General features: G+C 42.9%; 1 protein-coding gene across 6 annotated transcripts in view; it reads left to right on the top strand.

Moving 5' to 3' along the window:
• TPP2 (tripeptidyl peptidase 2) overlaps positions 1 to 17989 on the top strand; it is a 1323399-nt gene that overhangs the window by 136476 nt on the left and 1168934 nt on the right. For 5 of the 6 annotated variants that reach the window (XM_033947627.1, XM_033947625.1, XM_033947623.1 and 2 more), the window contains exon 5: positions 7746 to 7850. The exons of the other annotated variant lie outside the window; for it this stretch is intronic. In XM_033947627.1, coding sequence (XP_033803518.1) covers positions 7746 to 7850 — 105 coding nt within the window. The remainder of the gene's footprint in view (positions 1 to 7745; positions 7851 to 17989) is intronic. 6 annotated transcript variants of the gene reach the window in all.

Genomic DNA, 17989 nt, shown 5'->3' with positions numbered 1-17989 from the left:
AATCTGTATATATGTTACTGTTTTATGCAGGGGTCGTTCTTTAACTCCTTTGATTTGTTTGTTGCCTATTTATGGTTAATGTTCTCATGTAATTTTTGAGCAGAACAATTGTTTATGGACTTCATTGCCATGGGTGTCTCTATTTCATGTGTGTAAGGGCTCTCTGTGCTTGGGTGCTAACTGCAGGTAGAGCTAGAGAGCACACTGAAGTAGAAAAAATCTGGATTGGATTCCTTCTGCATATGGCATGCGGCCATTGAGACTCAACCCATTTGTCTAGAATGTCTCGCCTATCTACTGGAAAGACCCTCTGTGGCGACCAATTTTTTTTCATCCCTGTTTCAGCGGGTTACCCATGGCTAGCCCCGTGTAACACTCACCGTGTCATTCTCTACCTGCCGGTGATAAAAATGATCATCCTAGGACAAGCAGACAGCATATTCTCACATGGGGATGATGTCATTCACGGAGCCTGGTACAGATAGTGAAAAGTGTACCATCACTTTAAGCTTTGCAAAGCATGGTACCAGTTCTGCATTTGCAATGATTCAGTACTGCTCTACCTCAAAGCATCAAAGATATGCATTGAAGCATCAATGAACGTAGACATCCTGCGGTACCAATGCTCATTCTTCTAGATCTAAATGAGCATTGCACAGTACTGGCTTTCCTCTTCGTAGTTCATCCTCATTGTCATTGGATTGATACCGGCGTTGATGCAAAAGCTTTTCTTGACACTCTCATAGCCATATAATCAGGACACGGCCTTCTCCATCCTACAGAGAATCTCATGGTGCACAGATGTTTATTCTGATCTTTCTCACCATGACACTATTTCTGACAATGAACCTATGCTATCTGTTTCAGAGTCGTATGGTGTCCCATCAGATCCATCTTCTCCGCCTCCCAGGAGCAGATCTCCTCCAGAGGAACTTTCCTTTACCAAATTTATCAGGCACTTGGGAAAAGCTTTGCCTATAAAATTGGAGGTGGACACTCAGCCTAGAGCAGAGTTTCTTGAAGCTTTGGATTTTGATGAGCCTCCAAAGGAACTTCTAAAACTATCTCTTCATAACCTTCTCAAAGAGGACCTGTTTAAGAACTGGGAAATACTTCTCTCCATTACTATAGTTTCAGGAAGATTGACTCTCTTTATAGAATTCAATCTGGTCCTGGATTTGATAAACCATAATTGCTAGTTAAATCTAATCTCAAAATATCTTCCAGCTCTTGTGTACATGCTACTGCACCACCAGGACATGAAAGCCGCACTCTGGATAAATTTGGCTGCCAGCTTTTCCATAACTCTGTTAGCCAGCAGAGCAGAGTTCTAAATTACAACTTCTATATGTCATTTTATCTCAAACAACTTAAGAAGAAGTTGGATGATTTTCAACAGTCTGAGAAACTTGTGGCATTCCAAGAGTCCACTCATAGTCTTCTTCAAACACGGAAGTTTATGGCCATTTCAGCCTTTGATGTGGTATCCAGAGCATTAGCTAAGTCAATTGCTTTGAGACGTCTTGCATGAGTCTATGACATGGACATTAATGTTCAAATTCGTTTAGCAAACATTCCTTGTCTGGGAGAAGAACTCTTTGAAGCCAAGGTAGAGGATGCTACCCAAAGACTACTAACCCATCAGGGAACAGAGCTGGACTGCGCTGATGGGGACTAAAGCTAAAACTCAGTCATCTAAACCTTCACAACGGCCTCCTTCCTATACATACAAGAGTCACTATACAACAACATCCTCTTTTTCAAAACCTCTACCTCAGAAGAGGCAGAAGACACAAAGGCCTCAGACGTCTCGACCTTTGGCTCCTGAAAAGCCTGCTCAGTCTTTATGACATGCTTTTAGAGAGCATAGCCGCAATTCCCCCATCTCGGCTATCTCCCCAACCCATTGGAGGCTGACTTCTGTTGTACCATGTATCCTGAACTCTTATAACTACAGACTCCTGGGTCCTCAAAGTCATGCAGGAGGGTTACTCTCTGCAGAAAATACAGCAAGTCCAATGGAAGAAGAGCAGGAGCATGCCTGGTCTTCAAAACCCACTTTATTTTTTATTTTTTAGTTCTTTTCCAAAGGAACAACAAACAGTGTGGTATTTACAATGCTGTATCTTCACTGAGTTGATTTTCAGTATTTGGTTTGTCATTTACCGAAACACAGCCCGTGTCGAATCCTTTTTTAATACATTCATTCATGATTTATGAAACTGCTTTGTGCGTGGTTTTTATTACTATTTGCTAATATAGTGGATTTCGAAGACCTGGTGCGCTCTGCTCTTCTTCCATTGGAGGATTACTCTCTCCATTTTACCATTATTCCTCTGAACAGCCCTCCAAGAGTCCTCTTTCACATCTCAACAGATGTTCCTCCTCCTTCAGGAAATCAAAGCTCTACTTCAACTAAATGCTATAGAAGTAGTACTCCCTTCCCAGAAAAATTAAGGGTTCTACTCCAGAGATAAACGATCTGGAAATGGGTACAACGAGTGAGGTGATTAAATTTGCAGACGATAGAAGTTATTCAGAGTAGTGAAGACGCAGGGGGATTGTGAAGATCTGCAATGCGACATAACCATGCTCGAGAAATGGGCAGCAACATGGCAAATGAGGTTCAACATGGATAAGTGTAAGGTGATGCATGTCAGTATCAAAAATCCCATACACAAATATAAGATGTCCTGGGCGGTACTTGGAGAGACCCCCTAGGAAAGTGACCTGAGAGTACTGGTCGACAAGTCAATGAAGCTGTCCATGCAATGTGCGGCGGCGGCAAAAAGGGCGAACAGAATGCTAGGAATGATCAAGAAGGTTATCATGCCACTGTACCAAGCTATGGTACACCCTCACCTGGAATACTGCATCCAGCACTGGTCGCCGTGCATGAAGAAGGACACGGTACTACTCGAAAGGGTCCAGAGAAGAGCGACTATAATGGTTAAGGGGTATGAGGGGAATGATCAAGGGGGTTAAGGGGTATAAGGGGAATGATCAAGGGGGTTAAGGGGTATAAGGGGAATGATCAAGAAGGGGATCACAAACAGATCAGAGAAGGTTATCATGCCACTGTACCGAGCTATGGTACACCCTCACCTGGAATACTGCGTCCAGCACTGGTCGCCGTGCATGAAGAAGGACACGGTACTACTCGAAAGGGTCCAGAGAAGAGCGACTATAATGGTTAAGGGGTATGAGGAGTTGCCGTACTGTGAGAGATTAGGGAAGCTGGGCCTGTTCTCCCTTGAAAAGAGAGATTGAGAGGGGACATGATCAAAACATTCAAGATAATGAAGGGAATAGACTTAGTAGATAAAGACACGTTGTTCACCCTCTCCAAGGTAAAGAAAACGAGAGGGCACGCTCTGAAGTTAAAAGGGGAAAGATTCCGTATGAACGTAAGGAAGTTCTTCTTCACCCAGAGAGTGGTGGAAAACTGGAATGCTCTTCTGGAGTCTGTTATAAGGGTAAACACGCTCCAGGGATTCAAGACGAGGTTGGCCAAGTTCCTGCTGAACCGGAACGAACGCAGGTAGGGCTGGTCTTGGTTAGGGCACAGGTCTTTGACCTGGGGCCCACCGCATGAGCAGACTGCTGGGTGCAATGGACCACTGGTCTGACCCAGCAGTGGCAATTCTTATGTTCTCTTAATTCTCAAAGAGGCCTACAAACATATCCATACATCCCAACCACAGAAAGTTTCTGTATTTTTGGATAGCTGATCAGCACTTCCAGTGCAAATTTCTGCTATTTGGACTTGCTTCCTCTCCAATAGTGTTCACCAAATGTCTAGTAGTGGTGGCAATAACCCTCTGTACACACAGTTTTCAAGTGTTTCCATATCTCGACAATTGATTGATAAAAGCTACATCTCATCTAGCAGTGCAATCAGCAACAGAGCTAATAATAGCTTTCCTCCAGCTTCTTGGGTTCAAAGTCAATTTCCCAAAGTCTCATCTTCAACCCCCTCAAGTGCTGGAATTCAACACCACTCTTCTACAGGCTTTCCTACCTCAACATGTTTCCACTCTGCAAACCAACTCCCTTTGCTCATCTTCATCTCAGGTCAGCTCAGTGGACCTTGGCATCTCGTGGTCTCAGGCCACAAGTTCCTTATTAGAGAATGGCACGGTGGCTGTTGGTAACCCGCCAAAACGGTGACCAAAAAAAAAAGGTCACCGCGAGTTCGGGGACAAGGCTATTTACCGCCCCGTGGAGCGGTGAATGGTAGCACGGGGCGGAGAACAAGTAGTGAACGCATGGTGAACGAGCGTTCGATCCGGCAGCCCACTTTCTCCTGCCGGCCGTCCATGCATCTCCCTCCCTCCTTTTCCCTTACCTTTTCTTCTTGAAACTGGTGATTTCTATAAGGCTACGAGCTGTATTACAGCCGGAGCCTTGAAGTCGCGTCGCGTTGCCTGCTGGAAAAAGTCTCCTCCGACGTAACTTCCTGTTTCCGGTTGCATCGGAGGAGACTTTTCAAGCAGGCAACCCGACGCGACTTCAAGGCTCCGGCTGTAATACAGCTCGTAGCCTTATAGAACTTGCCAGTTTCAAGAAGAAAAGGTAAGGGAAAAGGAGGGAGGGAGGGAAATGCACGGCTGGCTGGCGGGAGGGAGCTGCTGGACCGCTTGAAGGGTGCTGGGGGTGGGTGGATGGAGAGGAGAAGACGCTGAAGACGGGGCCGGGGCGGTGAAAGAGACAGCGGGTTGGTGACGAAGGTGTAGGGGACGGCAGAGACCGGGACGGGGCGGTGAAAGGACCAGCGGGGATGGGGCGGTGTAGAGGATAGTGGTCTGGGGACGGGACGGTGACGGGGACAGAATTTTTCCCCGTGTCATTCTCTATTCCTTATCCCAAAAGATTAAAGTCACCTCGCCTCTTTGCCAATCTCTTCAGTGGTGGTTGAATCTGACAAATCAGGGTGTTCACCACGGATGCGTGCATGTATGCTTGGGGAGCCCACCTAGACAATCTCAGGATTCAGTTTGTGAACTTCTCGAGAAAAGAAATTCCACATCAACCTGTTAGAGCTATGGACGATTTCAAAGCTCTCATCACATTTCAAGATCGTCTTTCTAACCAAGTCCTGCTTGTTCGCACAGATGATTGTGGTTATGTACTACATTAACAAGCAGGTGGGCATGGGCTCTCTTCCTCTCTGCCAAGAAGCCGAGCTCATTTGGAATTGGGCAATTCCTCGCAACATATTTCTCAAAGCCATATATGTACAAGGCAAACAGAATGCCCTAGTAGACAATCTCAGCAGATTTCTCTGTCCTTACAAGTGGTCTCTCCACTCCATAGTCTTGCACTACATCTTCTCTCTTTGGGGGACTCCTTAGACCTGTTTGCATCTCCCCTCAATTGCTGCAAACTGCCTCAATTCTGCTCCAGTCAGTACTTTCCTCATTGCCTCAAAGCAGATGCCTTTCTTTTAGATTGGACGAGCATTTCTGCTAATTTCTCTTATTCTGAGGACTTTAATCAAGCTCAAGCAAGAGTCAGCCACCATGATCCTGATAGCTCTTCGGTGGCTCAGTCAACCTTGGTTCTCCCTTCTACTTCAATTCAGTACCAAGGATCCAATTCCATTACAGATCTTCACATCACTTTTCACTCAGAGTCAAAATTCTCTTTTGTATCTCAATCTGCAATCTTTGCACCTAACAACTTGGTACTAGAGAATGACATTTCTCTGTCTTGGTCCAATCATTCATTATCTCAACTAGATTATTGCAATGCTATTTATCTTGGCATCACAAAGATCTGTCTCCAAATATTACAATTAATCTAGAATACTGCTGTGAAGCTGATTTTTGGAAAAAGTAAATTTGACCATGTGACCCCTTTGCTTCTTCATTGGCTTCTGGTTTATCTTAGAATTCAATTTAAATGTGCTTGCATTGCTTTCAAAATTTTATATGGTATTTTTATTCCAGTCGTTTCCTTATTATGGAATGCTTACAATTTTTTCCTTTGCAAGAGGCATCCAACAATTCAATCTCTCCCTTCCTTCTAGAAAAGGAATTAAAGGAGTTAAGATCTTCAGTCAATCTTTGGCTTTTAAACTTTATCAATTATGGAATGAACTCCCCCTAATTCTGAGGAGCCCCAGTTCTTTCCAATCTTTCCGTAAATTTCTAAAAACTTTTCTATTTGCCAAACATTTTGAAAATTAATTTCTTTTGAAACCTTTGTTTTTACTTTCTTTAGTTTTTATTTAATTGTTGTAAGCTGAGCTTCCTTAGGTTGATGACCCGGTATATAAAGTTAAGCTTTAGTTTAGTTTAGACAAATTTTCCTCGTCCCCGCAGGAACTCATTTTCCTGACCGTCCCAGCGAGTTCTTTAACTGTCCCTGCCCCATTCCTGCAAGCTCTGTCCTCATCTGCACAAGTCTATCTTTCCATTTATCCAACTCTGGTTTTAAAACCACTTCAGTCAGAGTTCACCTCAATGCTATTAGTGCTTACCATGCTCCTTTCAACTATAGCTACTGGCCATTCATCCCCCTAGTTTTCTGGTTTATGAAAGGACCCATGAACTCCAATCTTCCACTGCCTCCTGTTGTTTGGGATCTTAATGTAGTCCTAGCCAGTCTGATGAAGACACCTTTTGAATCACTAGCAACTACTCATCTTAAATTTCTTACTTGAAAAGTGGTCTTTTTGATCTGTCACTTCTACTCGTTGAGTGAGTGAACTTCAAGCACTGGTTTGCAACTCACCTTTCACAGTATTTCATCACAACAAGGTAATTCTCATGACTCATCCTAAATTCCTCCCAAAAGTAGTCTCAGAATTTCACCTGAATCAATCCATTGTGCTTCCTGTATTTTTCCAGAAGCCTCATTCTCACCCTGGAGAAACAGCTCTTCATACGTTGGACTGTAAACATGCTTTGGCCTACTAAGTCACACACATCACAGATCTTCACATCAACTGTTCATCTCCTTTGACCCTAACAGATTGGGCCTTCCTGTCACCAAACAAACTATTTCCTCATGGTTGATAGCCTGCATTTCCTTTTGCTATGCTCAGACTGGGCTGCATCTCGAGGGACGTGTTACAGCACACAAGATTCCACTCCTATTGAGGATGTTTGCAAAGCAGCTAGTTTGAGCGATGGCAGACTCAGTGGCTTTCTTACAATCCACTCCTATTAATGAAATTTGCAAAGCAGCCACTTGGTCCTCAATCCACACATTCACATCTCACTACTGTCTAGATTTCTATTCCAGATGAGATGGTCATTTTGTCCAAGCAATATTACAGAATTTATTTTCTGCCTAATGGCCAACTCTTCCTCCATCCCATTTCTGTAAGCTAAGGAGCCCCAAATGTGAGAGTTTGCTGCCTGCTTGCCCTAGGATAAAGCACAGTTACTTACCGTAACAAGTGTTTACCGGGGATAGCAGCAAATATTCTCACATCCCTCTCACTTCCCTGGTTGGCTTCTTAGCTTGCTTGTGGAACTGAGGAACTGCGAGCTGACATCAGATGAGAAGGCACTCGCACGTGTGCGGTGCAGGCATTCTTGAAGCTTTACAAAGCTTAAAAGTGATGTCGCCTACATGTGGGAATATCTGCCTGCTGTCCCTGGATAACACCTGTGAGAAATGGTCATCTAGACAGGGACAAATGGGAAGACTAAGCGAGGACAACAGAACCTTGTTTGCCATTATTTATCATATTATGATGCTCTCTCATTCTCTAAAATGTTTATTTTATACAGAAAGAACGGAAAGAGAAACTGTGGGATCCCATTCACAGAACTGTATTAGCAGAGGCCTGTAAGAAGTATGAAGAGTTTGACACTGTTTATAATTCTCAGTCACAAGTTAGTAATAATTTCCTATGTTCACTGTGAATTTAAAATGGCAGTTTGACATTGGCGGAATTAGACATGAGAAAAATGCAACATTAATTATTCATAATGATTTCAGTTTCCATGCCTCCCTTTTTTGCTTTATTTCAGAATGTTTTGTGTGACATGTTTTTTTTTTTTCCTCCTATAAACTAGGGGTCTCCAAACTTTTCACCATGAGGGCCACATTAGGTACTTAAGCACTTTTCAGTGAGCTGTAGTAAAAAAGAAAAAGATAAATAGCTCTAGATATGAGTTTTATTGAAAGCAGCAACATCACAGTCAAACGGATTTTGAAACAATTTAATTTCCCTAGTATTGCATCCAAATCAGCAAATCGCTTCCGAACTTGTTGTTTAAGATCTGAAATAACTAAATTTGCGAACGAGAGAGGAAATTCTGCTTCACCCTTTTTATGCAATTCTACACAGTATAAATTGACGCTGTCGAATTGACACTGTCGATCAAGGCCGAACAAGTACAAAGAAATACCGCAAAGTATATAATTATGATTCAGTATTAAATAAAGTGATGAATACACTTACCCCTCTGAATCCGCGGTTTCAGCATCCGCAGATTCGGTTATTCGCGATTTTTAAAATTTTTTTTTTTAGGGGGGGAGGGAAAAAACCTGAGTTTCGGACCTTCTCTGCCTCCCTCCTGCCTTCCCCCCGGCATCCCAGCCTTACCTGGTGGTCTAGCAGGCTTTCGGGGCAGGAGCGATCTTACTACACTTCTGCCCAGTGCAGATCACCAATAGGAAATGGCTGCCGTGAGCTCCCGTTGTAGTCTTGGGAGACTACGGGAGCTTACGGTAGTATACCCTTCAAAAATCTGGTTATGTCTGGATGGGAATACAGCACAAAAATATAACCCTTTTGGACAATAGCCAATAGAGTCCAAAAAATGAAATCCAATATACAATTGGCTAACACACTTAATCCCTCGGAAAAGGAGTCTGAACTGGGAAAAAAATAACCTAAATAGAAAAAAATTCCTTAAATAATGGACATCAATATGAGCCCTTGGTGAGTAAACGGAAACTTTTGGCTCGGGCCGTGTCTCATAGGTGACCAGCACTAGACCGAAGCCTAAATGAGAACTGCCCCATACATCATTTAGTCCTTTGCAAAGTTATCAAACATGTGAATCAGACCTACACACCGAGGGAGAAAGGGTGGAGAAAACACAATAAATACATACACTCCCTAGAAACCAACCCAATAACAGCATTTTGACTGCTGTACGCTGTGGAAGCTCAGACCGACAGGCCTAAGCAGCTGGTGTTGGTTACCCACACTTTTGTAGGCAATCTCCGCTCCTGACGAAGGTAGCGAAACGGAGCTCCATGGTGATATTTATTCTATGTGTGATTTTGTGTGAATGAATTTCTTCATTAAGTGAATAGTGCCATTGATTGAGAGGCACCTTAAAATAAACGGTGCCAAGGACACAATCCTAGTAGGGTTATGGACTTGAACTTTCTCTATTTACTTCCTTTGGACTTATGAATTGTGTTCATGCTTTTACGAATTCTTTACAATTTTGGACATGGCGACCAGACGCGCTAACTGAGTGCTCTCCGAGGCGGCAGGCTACTTACAGAGACAACATTCCTCTCAGAGATCTAAATCATTGTAATCTAATTTCGGAGTGGCTCCTCACTTATAAAACTTTATCATGAGCAGCAAAGGAGAGCAATCGCCGACTGCAACCCCCAGCGGTAAAAGGCCTAAACATGAGGCTCCTTCGCCTGAAAAACAACCGTCGAAAACAGTGGATTCACAACTCGAATTACTCCTTACTGAGATGCGTGCCTTTAAAAATATCATGACAAAACAGGTGGAAGAATCATAAGAACATAAGAAAAGCCTTCACCGGATTAGACCGAGGTCCATCCAGTCCGGTGATCCGCACACGCGGCGGCCATTTAGGTGCTCCTGATTGGAGACCCAGATATACCGTAGCCCTCAATATGATTTGCAAGAAGGTGTGCATCCAACTTGCGCTTGAATCCCAGAACAGTAATCTCTGTCACAACATCCTCCGGGAGAGCATTCCAAATTCCCAGCACTCTCTGTGTGAAAAAGAACTTCCTGACATTCGTCCTGAACCTGCTGCCTCTCAGTTTCAGTCTGTGACCTCTTGTCCGTGTCACCTCCGAAAAAGTTAGTAAAGCTTCTTCTTGGTCCATTTTATCAAATCCCTTTATTAATTTAAAAGTCTCTATTAGATCCCCTCTCAGTCTTCTCTGCTCGAGGGTAAACAGTCCCAATTTCATAAGGCGCTCTTTGTAGCTCAAATTCTCCAATCCCTTGACAAGTTTCGTGGCTCTCCTCTGTACCCTCTCCAGCAGGGTTATATCTTTCTTGAGGTATGGAGACCAGTGTTGTACACAGTACTCCAATTGCGGTCTAACCATTGCTCTATAAAGTGGCATTATTACATCTTCCGATCTACTCGTGATTCCCTTCTTAATCATGCCCAACATCCGGTTTGCTTTCTTCGCCGCTGCCGCGCATTGTGCCGAAGGCTTTAGGGTTCTGTCAATCAGTACCCCCAAATCCCTTTCTTGTTCGCATTTTGCTAATGTCGCCCCCAGCATCTTATATTCGTGTTCTTTGTTTTTTTTCCCTAGATGCATCACCTTGCATTTGTTTATGTTAAAATTCATCTGCCACTTTGATGCCCATGCTTCCAGCCTGTTCAGATCCTTCTGGAGTTCCTCGCAGTCCCTTTGAGAGTCAACCGCCCGACATAGTTTTGTATCGTCTGCAAACTTTATTATATTGCAAGTTGTTTTCTCTTCCAGATCGTTTATAAAAATATTGAACAAGATGGGCCCAAGAACCGAGCCCTGGGGCACGCCGCTAGTCACCCTTTCCCAGTCCGAGAATTTCCCATTTATGGTAACCCTCTGCTTTCTGTTCTCCAACCACTTGCCGATCCATCTGTGCAGTTCTCCTCCTACTCCATGGCTTAGTAGTTTCTTCATGGCTTAGTAGTTTCTTCATGTGGAACCTTGTCAAACGCTTTCTGGAAGTCCAAGTAGACTATGTCCACGGACTCCCCACTATCCACTTGTTTGTTTACTTTCTCAAAGAATTGTAGTAAATTTGTCAAACATGACTTCCCTTTCCTGAAACCGTGTTGGCTAGCTCTTATTAGGTTGTGATCATCCAAATGTTGTACTATGTTGTCTTTAATCAGTGTTTCAATTATCTTCCCAGGAACCGAAATGAGGCTCACAGGTCGATAGTTTCCTGGTTCACCTCTTGATCCTTTTTTGAAAATTGGGACAACATTTGCTATCCTCCAGTCTTCTGGTATTTGCTCGGTTCTAATTGACATATTAGCCACAGTTTGTAGCAATTCACCAATTTCGACCTTAAGTTCCTTTAAAACTCTCGGGTGAATTTCATCCGGTCCAGGGGATTTGTCACTTTTCAGTTTGTCAATCTGAAAGTATATCATGTCCAACGTCACATTTACTGATGTGAGGCTTTCTTCTATGCCTCCGGTGAATATCTTTCCTGTGTCTGGCACTGTTGAAATGTCCTCATTTTGTGAAGACAGAGGCAAAGAATGAATTTAACCTATCGGCAACCTGTTTATCCTCTTTAATTGAACCTTTCTTTCCTTGGTCGTCGAGAGGGCCCACTGTCTCTCTTGCTGGTTTCTTACCTTTTATATATCTAAAAAAGGGCTTGAAATTTTTAGTTTCCTGAGCTATCTTTTCTTCATAGACTTTTTTGGCGTCTCTTACCACTCTATGACACTTTTTCTGGTCAATTTTGTGACAGTTCCAGGCCTCTAATGTTTTTTCTCGCTTCCATTTTTTAAACAAATTCCTCTTCTCCCTCACTGCATCTTTCACCTCTTTTGATAACCACGCTGGTTCTTTGTTCTTCTTCCGCCTTCCTTTAGATATTTTCGGTATGTGAAGATTCTGTGCTTCTGTGATGGTGTTTTTCAGCAGTGACCATGCTTGATCAACTGTTTGGTTTTCTGCTTTGTGCTTCTTGAGCCGTTTTCTAACCATGGATCTCATGCTGTCGTAATTTCCTTTTTTGAAGTTAAGGGTCTTGGTTTTATTCTTGATTGGTTTCCCCTTTCCGATGCTAATGGTAAGAAAGATCATATTGTGATCACTTGTCCCTAGCGGGGCCTTAACTTTTACATCTGTTGCTCTTCCCGAAATGCCATTTATGACCAGATCCAGGACTGCATTTCCTCTTGTCGTTCTCCTACCATTTGTTCCATGAAACAGTCTCCTATCATATCCAGGAATTTTAATTCCCTGCCGCAGTTTGACGTTCCCAAATTCCAGCTTATCCCTGGAAAGTTGAAGTCTCTCATGATCGTCACATTGCCTGATTTACTTCCCCGATTAATTTCCTCCATCATTTCTATGTCGGTTTCCTCAGTCTGTCCCGGAGGTCGGTAATAGAGGCCAATTTGTGTGTCAGCCTCTTTATGTCCAGGAATCTTTATCCAGAGTGATTCTAGTTTTCCATTTGCTTCTTTCTCTTCTTCTCTAACAGACTCTATTTCTTCTTGGACATATAGGGCAATACCTCCCCCTTTCTGCCCTATCCTATCTCTTCTATATAGTTTATATCCTTGTAATGCTGTATCCCATTCATTTTCTTCATTCCACCATGTTTCTGTTATTCCTATGATATCCGGTTGCTGTCTACTTGCTAATTCTTCCAGCTCTCCCATTTTGTTTCCTAAGCTTCTGGCATTCGTGTACATACATTTAAGTTCTTTTCGTGGTAAGTTACTGGCTTTAGTGGTCCCCACATCCTTTTTTGTATCTAATTGATCCTTTTTATTTTCTCTTGTAGTGTCCTCATAATCATGCCCTATATCTGTATGATTGCTTGGTGTTGCTTCCTCAGGATATCTTGGTGTCCGGGCCATCGACCGGCTGTCGACTGTCGGCTCTCCCCTGATCTTTAGTTTAAAGCCTTCTCAATGAACTTCCTTATGTTCTCAGCCAGAACTCTCGCGCCTTGTTTGGCTAGGTGAAGTCCGTCCTTTCTATAATACCCACTCTTTCCCCAGAATGTTGACCAGTTTCGCACAAAGTCAAAACCCTCTTCCTCACACCAACGCCTCATCCAGGCGTTCACAGCTTTCAGTTCATCCTGTCTCGTAGCGTCCGCTCTCGGTACCGGAAGGATTTCCGAGAAAGCCACCTTCAACTGCCTTCCAAGTGAGCGGAGCTGATCCTTTAATTCTTCCCTGTTGTACTTCAGTCTGCAAACATCATTGGTTCCCACATGGATGAGCACAGTAGTTTCCTTTCCCCCTGCTCCATCTATGATCCTGGTGATCCTGCTGGCCACATCCTTGACTCTTGCACCAGGAAGGCAGGTGACTAATCTATCCCTTCTTCCTCCCGCAATGTGGCTGTCCACATTTCTTATTATGGAATCTCCGACTATAATCCCAATCTTCTCTAGTTGGATGATCCTTGGGGGTCTTAAGTCTGTATCCTCGGCGTAAGTCATGCTTGCATTCATCTGTGTCTCGTCCTCAGTTGGTCTATCGTCTGTGCTGATTGGATTGTTGTCACTTTCTGCATCAATTGTTCCAGCCTCCTTGGTTGTTTGGTTGCTGATCTCAAGCCCTGGGGTCTCCACAATCTGCTGGTGGGCATCTTCGATGTATCTCTCCAATTCTTCAATCACTTCATTAGAGCTGGACTCCACAGTCAACCTCTCCTGCGTGCGATTTTCATCTTTAATAATGAGAAGTTCTTCTAGTTCCTTCACCGTTCCCTCCAGCAACCAGACTTGCTGTTTCAGGCTTTCCAGCTCCCTGCACCGACTGCAAATGTATGCCATAGTCCCAAAGGGGAGGTATTCATACATACTGCAGCCGGTACAGAACACAGGAAAGCTCATCTTCTGGCTTCCGTGGGCGCTCATAGCCTCCTTATGACCCAAGGATTGGGGATCAATTAATTTGTTGGCCTTTCTTCCTGGCTCTTTCTTAAGGCGTCTTCGCAAAGGCGCTCTCGCTAAGGCGAGCGCCTTTGCTGCGCGCCGAATGGCCGCGCGCCGTTGGCCCTCTCCCTTATAAGGGTGAGCCGAGTCGCGCTGTTTCTGACGCGCTGGGGGTGGGCGGAGCTACCTCTCGCCTACCCTGCGCTGCCTGCGATCTTTACAAGCCTCTGCTGGTATAAGTATTTAAAGAATAAGACTATCTCCTTACAGAATTTGCAGCTCCGGTGGTTCCTGCCTCCCCCACCGGCTGAACTCGAATCTCCGCGGCTCTCCCTTATAAGGGTGAGCCGAGTCGCGCTGTTTCTGACGCGCTGGGGGTGGGCGGAGCTACCTCTCGCCTACCCCGCGCTGCCTGCGATCTTTACAAGCCTCTGCTGGTATAAGTATTTAAAGAATAAGACTATCTCCTTACAGAATTTGCAGCTCCGGTGGTTCCTGCCTCCCCCACCGGCTGAACTCGAATCTCCGCGGCTCTCCCTTATAAGGGTGAGCCGAGTCGCGCTGCTTCTGACGCACTGGGGGTGGGCGGAGCCCTGAATTCGCAATTCATCAACGCTAGGCACAGACTAGATGCGCTGGAATCTTTTCAAGCAGCACATGTTCAAAATGTCTCCCTTATCCCTAAACACGATTGGGATATTACAGCTTTAAAAACAGATCTGGAAGACCTCTCGAATCGGAGCCGTCGGAACAACGTAAGAATCTTGGGAATTCCGGAATCAGCCGAGGGAACGGATACACTGGCATTTCTAACATCATTGCTTCCTTCCTTGCTAGATCTAAAATTTGACATACCATTAGAACTGGAGAGGGCGCATCGAGTTCCTTCGCGAATAAATCCTGCTCAAAAAGCGCCTCGTCCCATCGTAGCGAAAGTTCTGAGATACCAACATGCGCTACAGATTCTCTTAGCTGGCAAAGAGAAGAAGCAGATTCTTTACCAGGGAAAAAAAATTCTCCTGGTACCAGATCTGGCGAAATCCACGGCGGCCCGAAGAAAAGCTTTTCTACAGCAGAGACAGGATCTGAAGGAAATTGGTGCCTGATTTGGCCTACTTTATCCGGCCAAAATGCTGGTCACACATCATAATAAAACTTCCACCTATTTAGATCCGGTTGAGTTGCAGAAATCTATTGATTCTATTAAGATGCAATGAGTTTATTTTGGTAAATTATGTTCAACCTGGTATGATCTTGCTGTGTGGAGAATGTTTTCTTGATCTCACTATGTTTCACTTCCATGTTTCCTGCCGCTCTTGGAGAGCTCAGTTGGGGGCGCTGTTCGTCCTCTATAGGTTTCCGGTTTCACTTTAGCTGGTTCAAATGTCCTCTCTCTGGCACTGTTTGCCTTGTTTTGAGATGACATTTTGGTTATCCTATCAGTTCCAAAAGTCACTATGCTTCTCAATTCTTTTAGCTTATATGTGCTTTTATAATGAAAATTTGTTTTTTCTACTTGATCTACTGTGTGTTGTTTCTCTGATGTTCCATGACTAACTTACATATTCTTTCCTTTAACGTCAATGGTTTGAATCACTGCATCAAACGTAAAAAGGTGACCAATTATCTGCGTTCACTCAAGCCAGATGTTATTATGTTCCAGGAAACACACCTCTCACATGCTGATAGCGCAAAAACTATGATTCCTGGTTATTCTACACCTTTTTTTTCTCCTGCATTGAGGAAAAAAAATGGGATCTCGATATACTTTAAATCATCTCTCCAGTACTCCATTATTGCTACTGAATCTGATTCAGAAGGTAGATGGTGTTTAGTTTATATGACTCTTTATAATAGACCTATATTATTCCTAAATATATATGCCCCTGTGTCTGACATTCCCAATTACTATTGCTCCTTGTAAAACACTCTGTTGAACTATCCGGATGCTCCAATTATTATAGGGGGGATCACAATCAACCCCTAGATCTTCTTTTAGATAGAACATCCAAATGCAGACCGGCCAAGTCCAAGACTCTAGTAGAAATTAAAACCCTTATAAAAAATTTTAATCTCATTGATCCCTGGAGAACCTTACATCCAAAAGAACGAGAATATACACACTTTTCAGCCCCCCACAATACTTATGCCAGATTAAATTATTTTTTAATATCCTCTTCTTTCTCAACAAACATCTCCAATGCTATTAACCATTCTATAATAATTTCTGATCATGCTCCAATTTCGCTTTTTCTCTCAATCTCCTTGTTTCCATGTATCAAGCGTATCTGGAGACTAAACAATAGTGTTTTATCTGACGATTCAATCATTACTAAATTAAAAGAATTCACCAATAACTTCTTCATCACTAATTCGGACCCTTCCATGTCACAAGCCATTATTTGGGAATCTTATAGAGCCACATTACGGGGTGAACTTATTAGTCTTATGGCTTGGAAACGTAAACAATCCAATACCCAATTGAATACTCTTGAATCTGATATAACAAGTCTTGAAACCCAATTTTTTTCTGATCCTTCTGACATGATATCGCATGCCCAACTTATGAAAAAGAAATATGAGTATAACGCTATTGCGTCTGCCTTAGCAAACAATGATATTTTCATTTTAAAATCTGGGCATTATATTGGAGGCAACAAGATGGGTAAGGCTCTAGCTCGCTATTTGAAAAAGAAAAATGAGACGCATCACATCTCTTCTATCACTATTTCCCACAATCAATCAATTACTGATTCAATTGGTATTAGTACGGAGTTTGAAAAATTTTACTCCGAATTATTCCAATCGGAATCTGACTCATCATCTGAAGAAGTAACAAATTACTTAAATACAATATCTCACCCAACTTTGCCATCCCATCTCAAAGAGGAACTAGAGAGTAAGATCACCGTGCAGGAAATCCAATCCACTATCCAAACGCTTCCATCTAATAAATCTCCGGGCCCGTATGGCATTACCAGTGAATTTTACAAAGTTTTATCCACACAACTCAGCCCCCACTTATTGCAATATTTTAATTATAAAAATCTCACATCCTGATTTCCAACGTAACTTCACGGAAGCCAACATAATAATATTCCCTAAACCAGATAGAGATCCCACTAAAGTGAGCAATTATAGACCAATCTCTTTACTTAATTCGGATTATAAAATTCTTGCAAAAATTTTAGCTAACAGAATAAATAAAGTAATACATCTACTCATAGCTCCTGACCAAGTAGACTTTATCAAACAACACTATATAGGAGACAATTTACGCATTTTTCATAATATCTCTGGTTGTGCAAAAGTATTAGCTGAACCTGTGGTAGGACTAGCAATAGACGCTGAAAAGGCATTTGACAGGGTCAAATGGCAGTTCCTACTACAGGTTCTTAAGTGGTTTCATTTTGGTGATGATTTCGTGGCTTGGATACGCGCACTATACTGGAAACCACACTCTAGAATATTAATCAATAACTCACTCTCTAATCCAATTCCTTTACATAGGGGAACAAGGCAAGGTTGCCCTCTTTCACCTCTCTTTTTTAATCTTTCGTTAGAACCCTTAATATCTGCCATTAGACAATCCCCTTCCATACAAGGAATACCTTCAACACCCCATGACTTTAAAATAGCAGCATATGCTGACGACATTATGCTTTTTCTTAAAAATCCTCAAGACTCCCTGTCTGCCCTCATCCCCTTGACGGAAATATACTCATCTTTCTCAGGATATAAAGTAAATTGGAGCAAATCAGTTATCTTTCCGCTTAATGACCACGTTTCATACTCTGACATACAAAATTTTTCATTCTCGTGGTCCACCTTGCCTATAAAATATCTAGGTGTATATGTACATAAAGACCCTGAGGTTGTTATGGACTTCAATATCACTAAATTGAAAGAATTGATAAATAATACCTTATCACAATGGTCTCCACTATTTATTACTTGGTGGGGTCGTATTTCCGCAATCAAAATGACTCTATCTCCTCAAATTCTATTTAAACTCATCATGCTTCCTAGCTTATGTAAACCACAACTGTACAAATGGATAGACAGTCAATTAACTTCTTTTATCTGGCAGCATAAAAGACCTAAAATAACGCTCAGCAAATTGAGAGCAGCAAAATCCCAAGGGGGGGATAAATT

Source organism: Geotrypetes seraphini, chromosome 6 (genome assembly GCF_902459505.1).
Source record: "Geotrypetes seraphini chromosome 6, aGeoSer1.1, whole genome shotgun sequence".
Classification (NCBI taxonomy): domain Eukaryota; kingdom Metazoa; phylum Chordata; class Amphibia; order Gymnophiona; family Dermophiidae; genus Geotrypetes; species Geotrypetes seraphini.
Note: the sequence above shows the minus strand (reverse complement) of the source record. Positions and strands in the feature narration are given on the sequence as shown.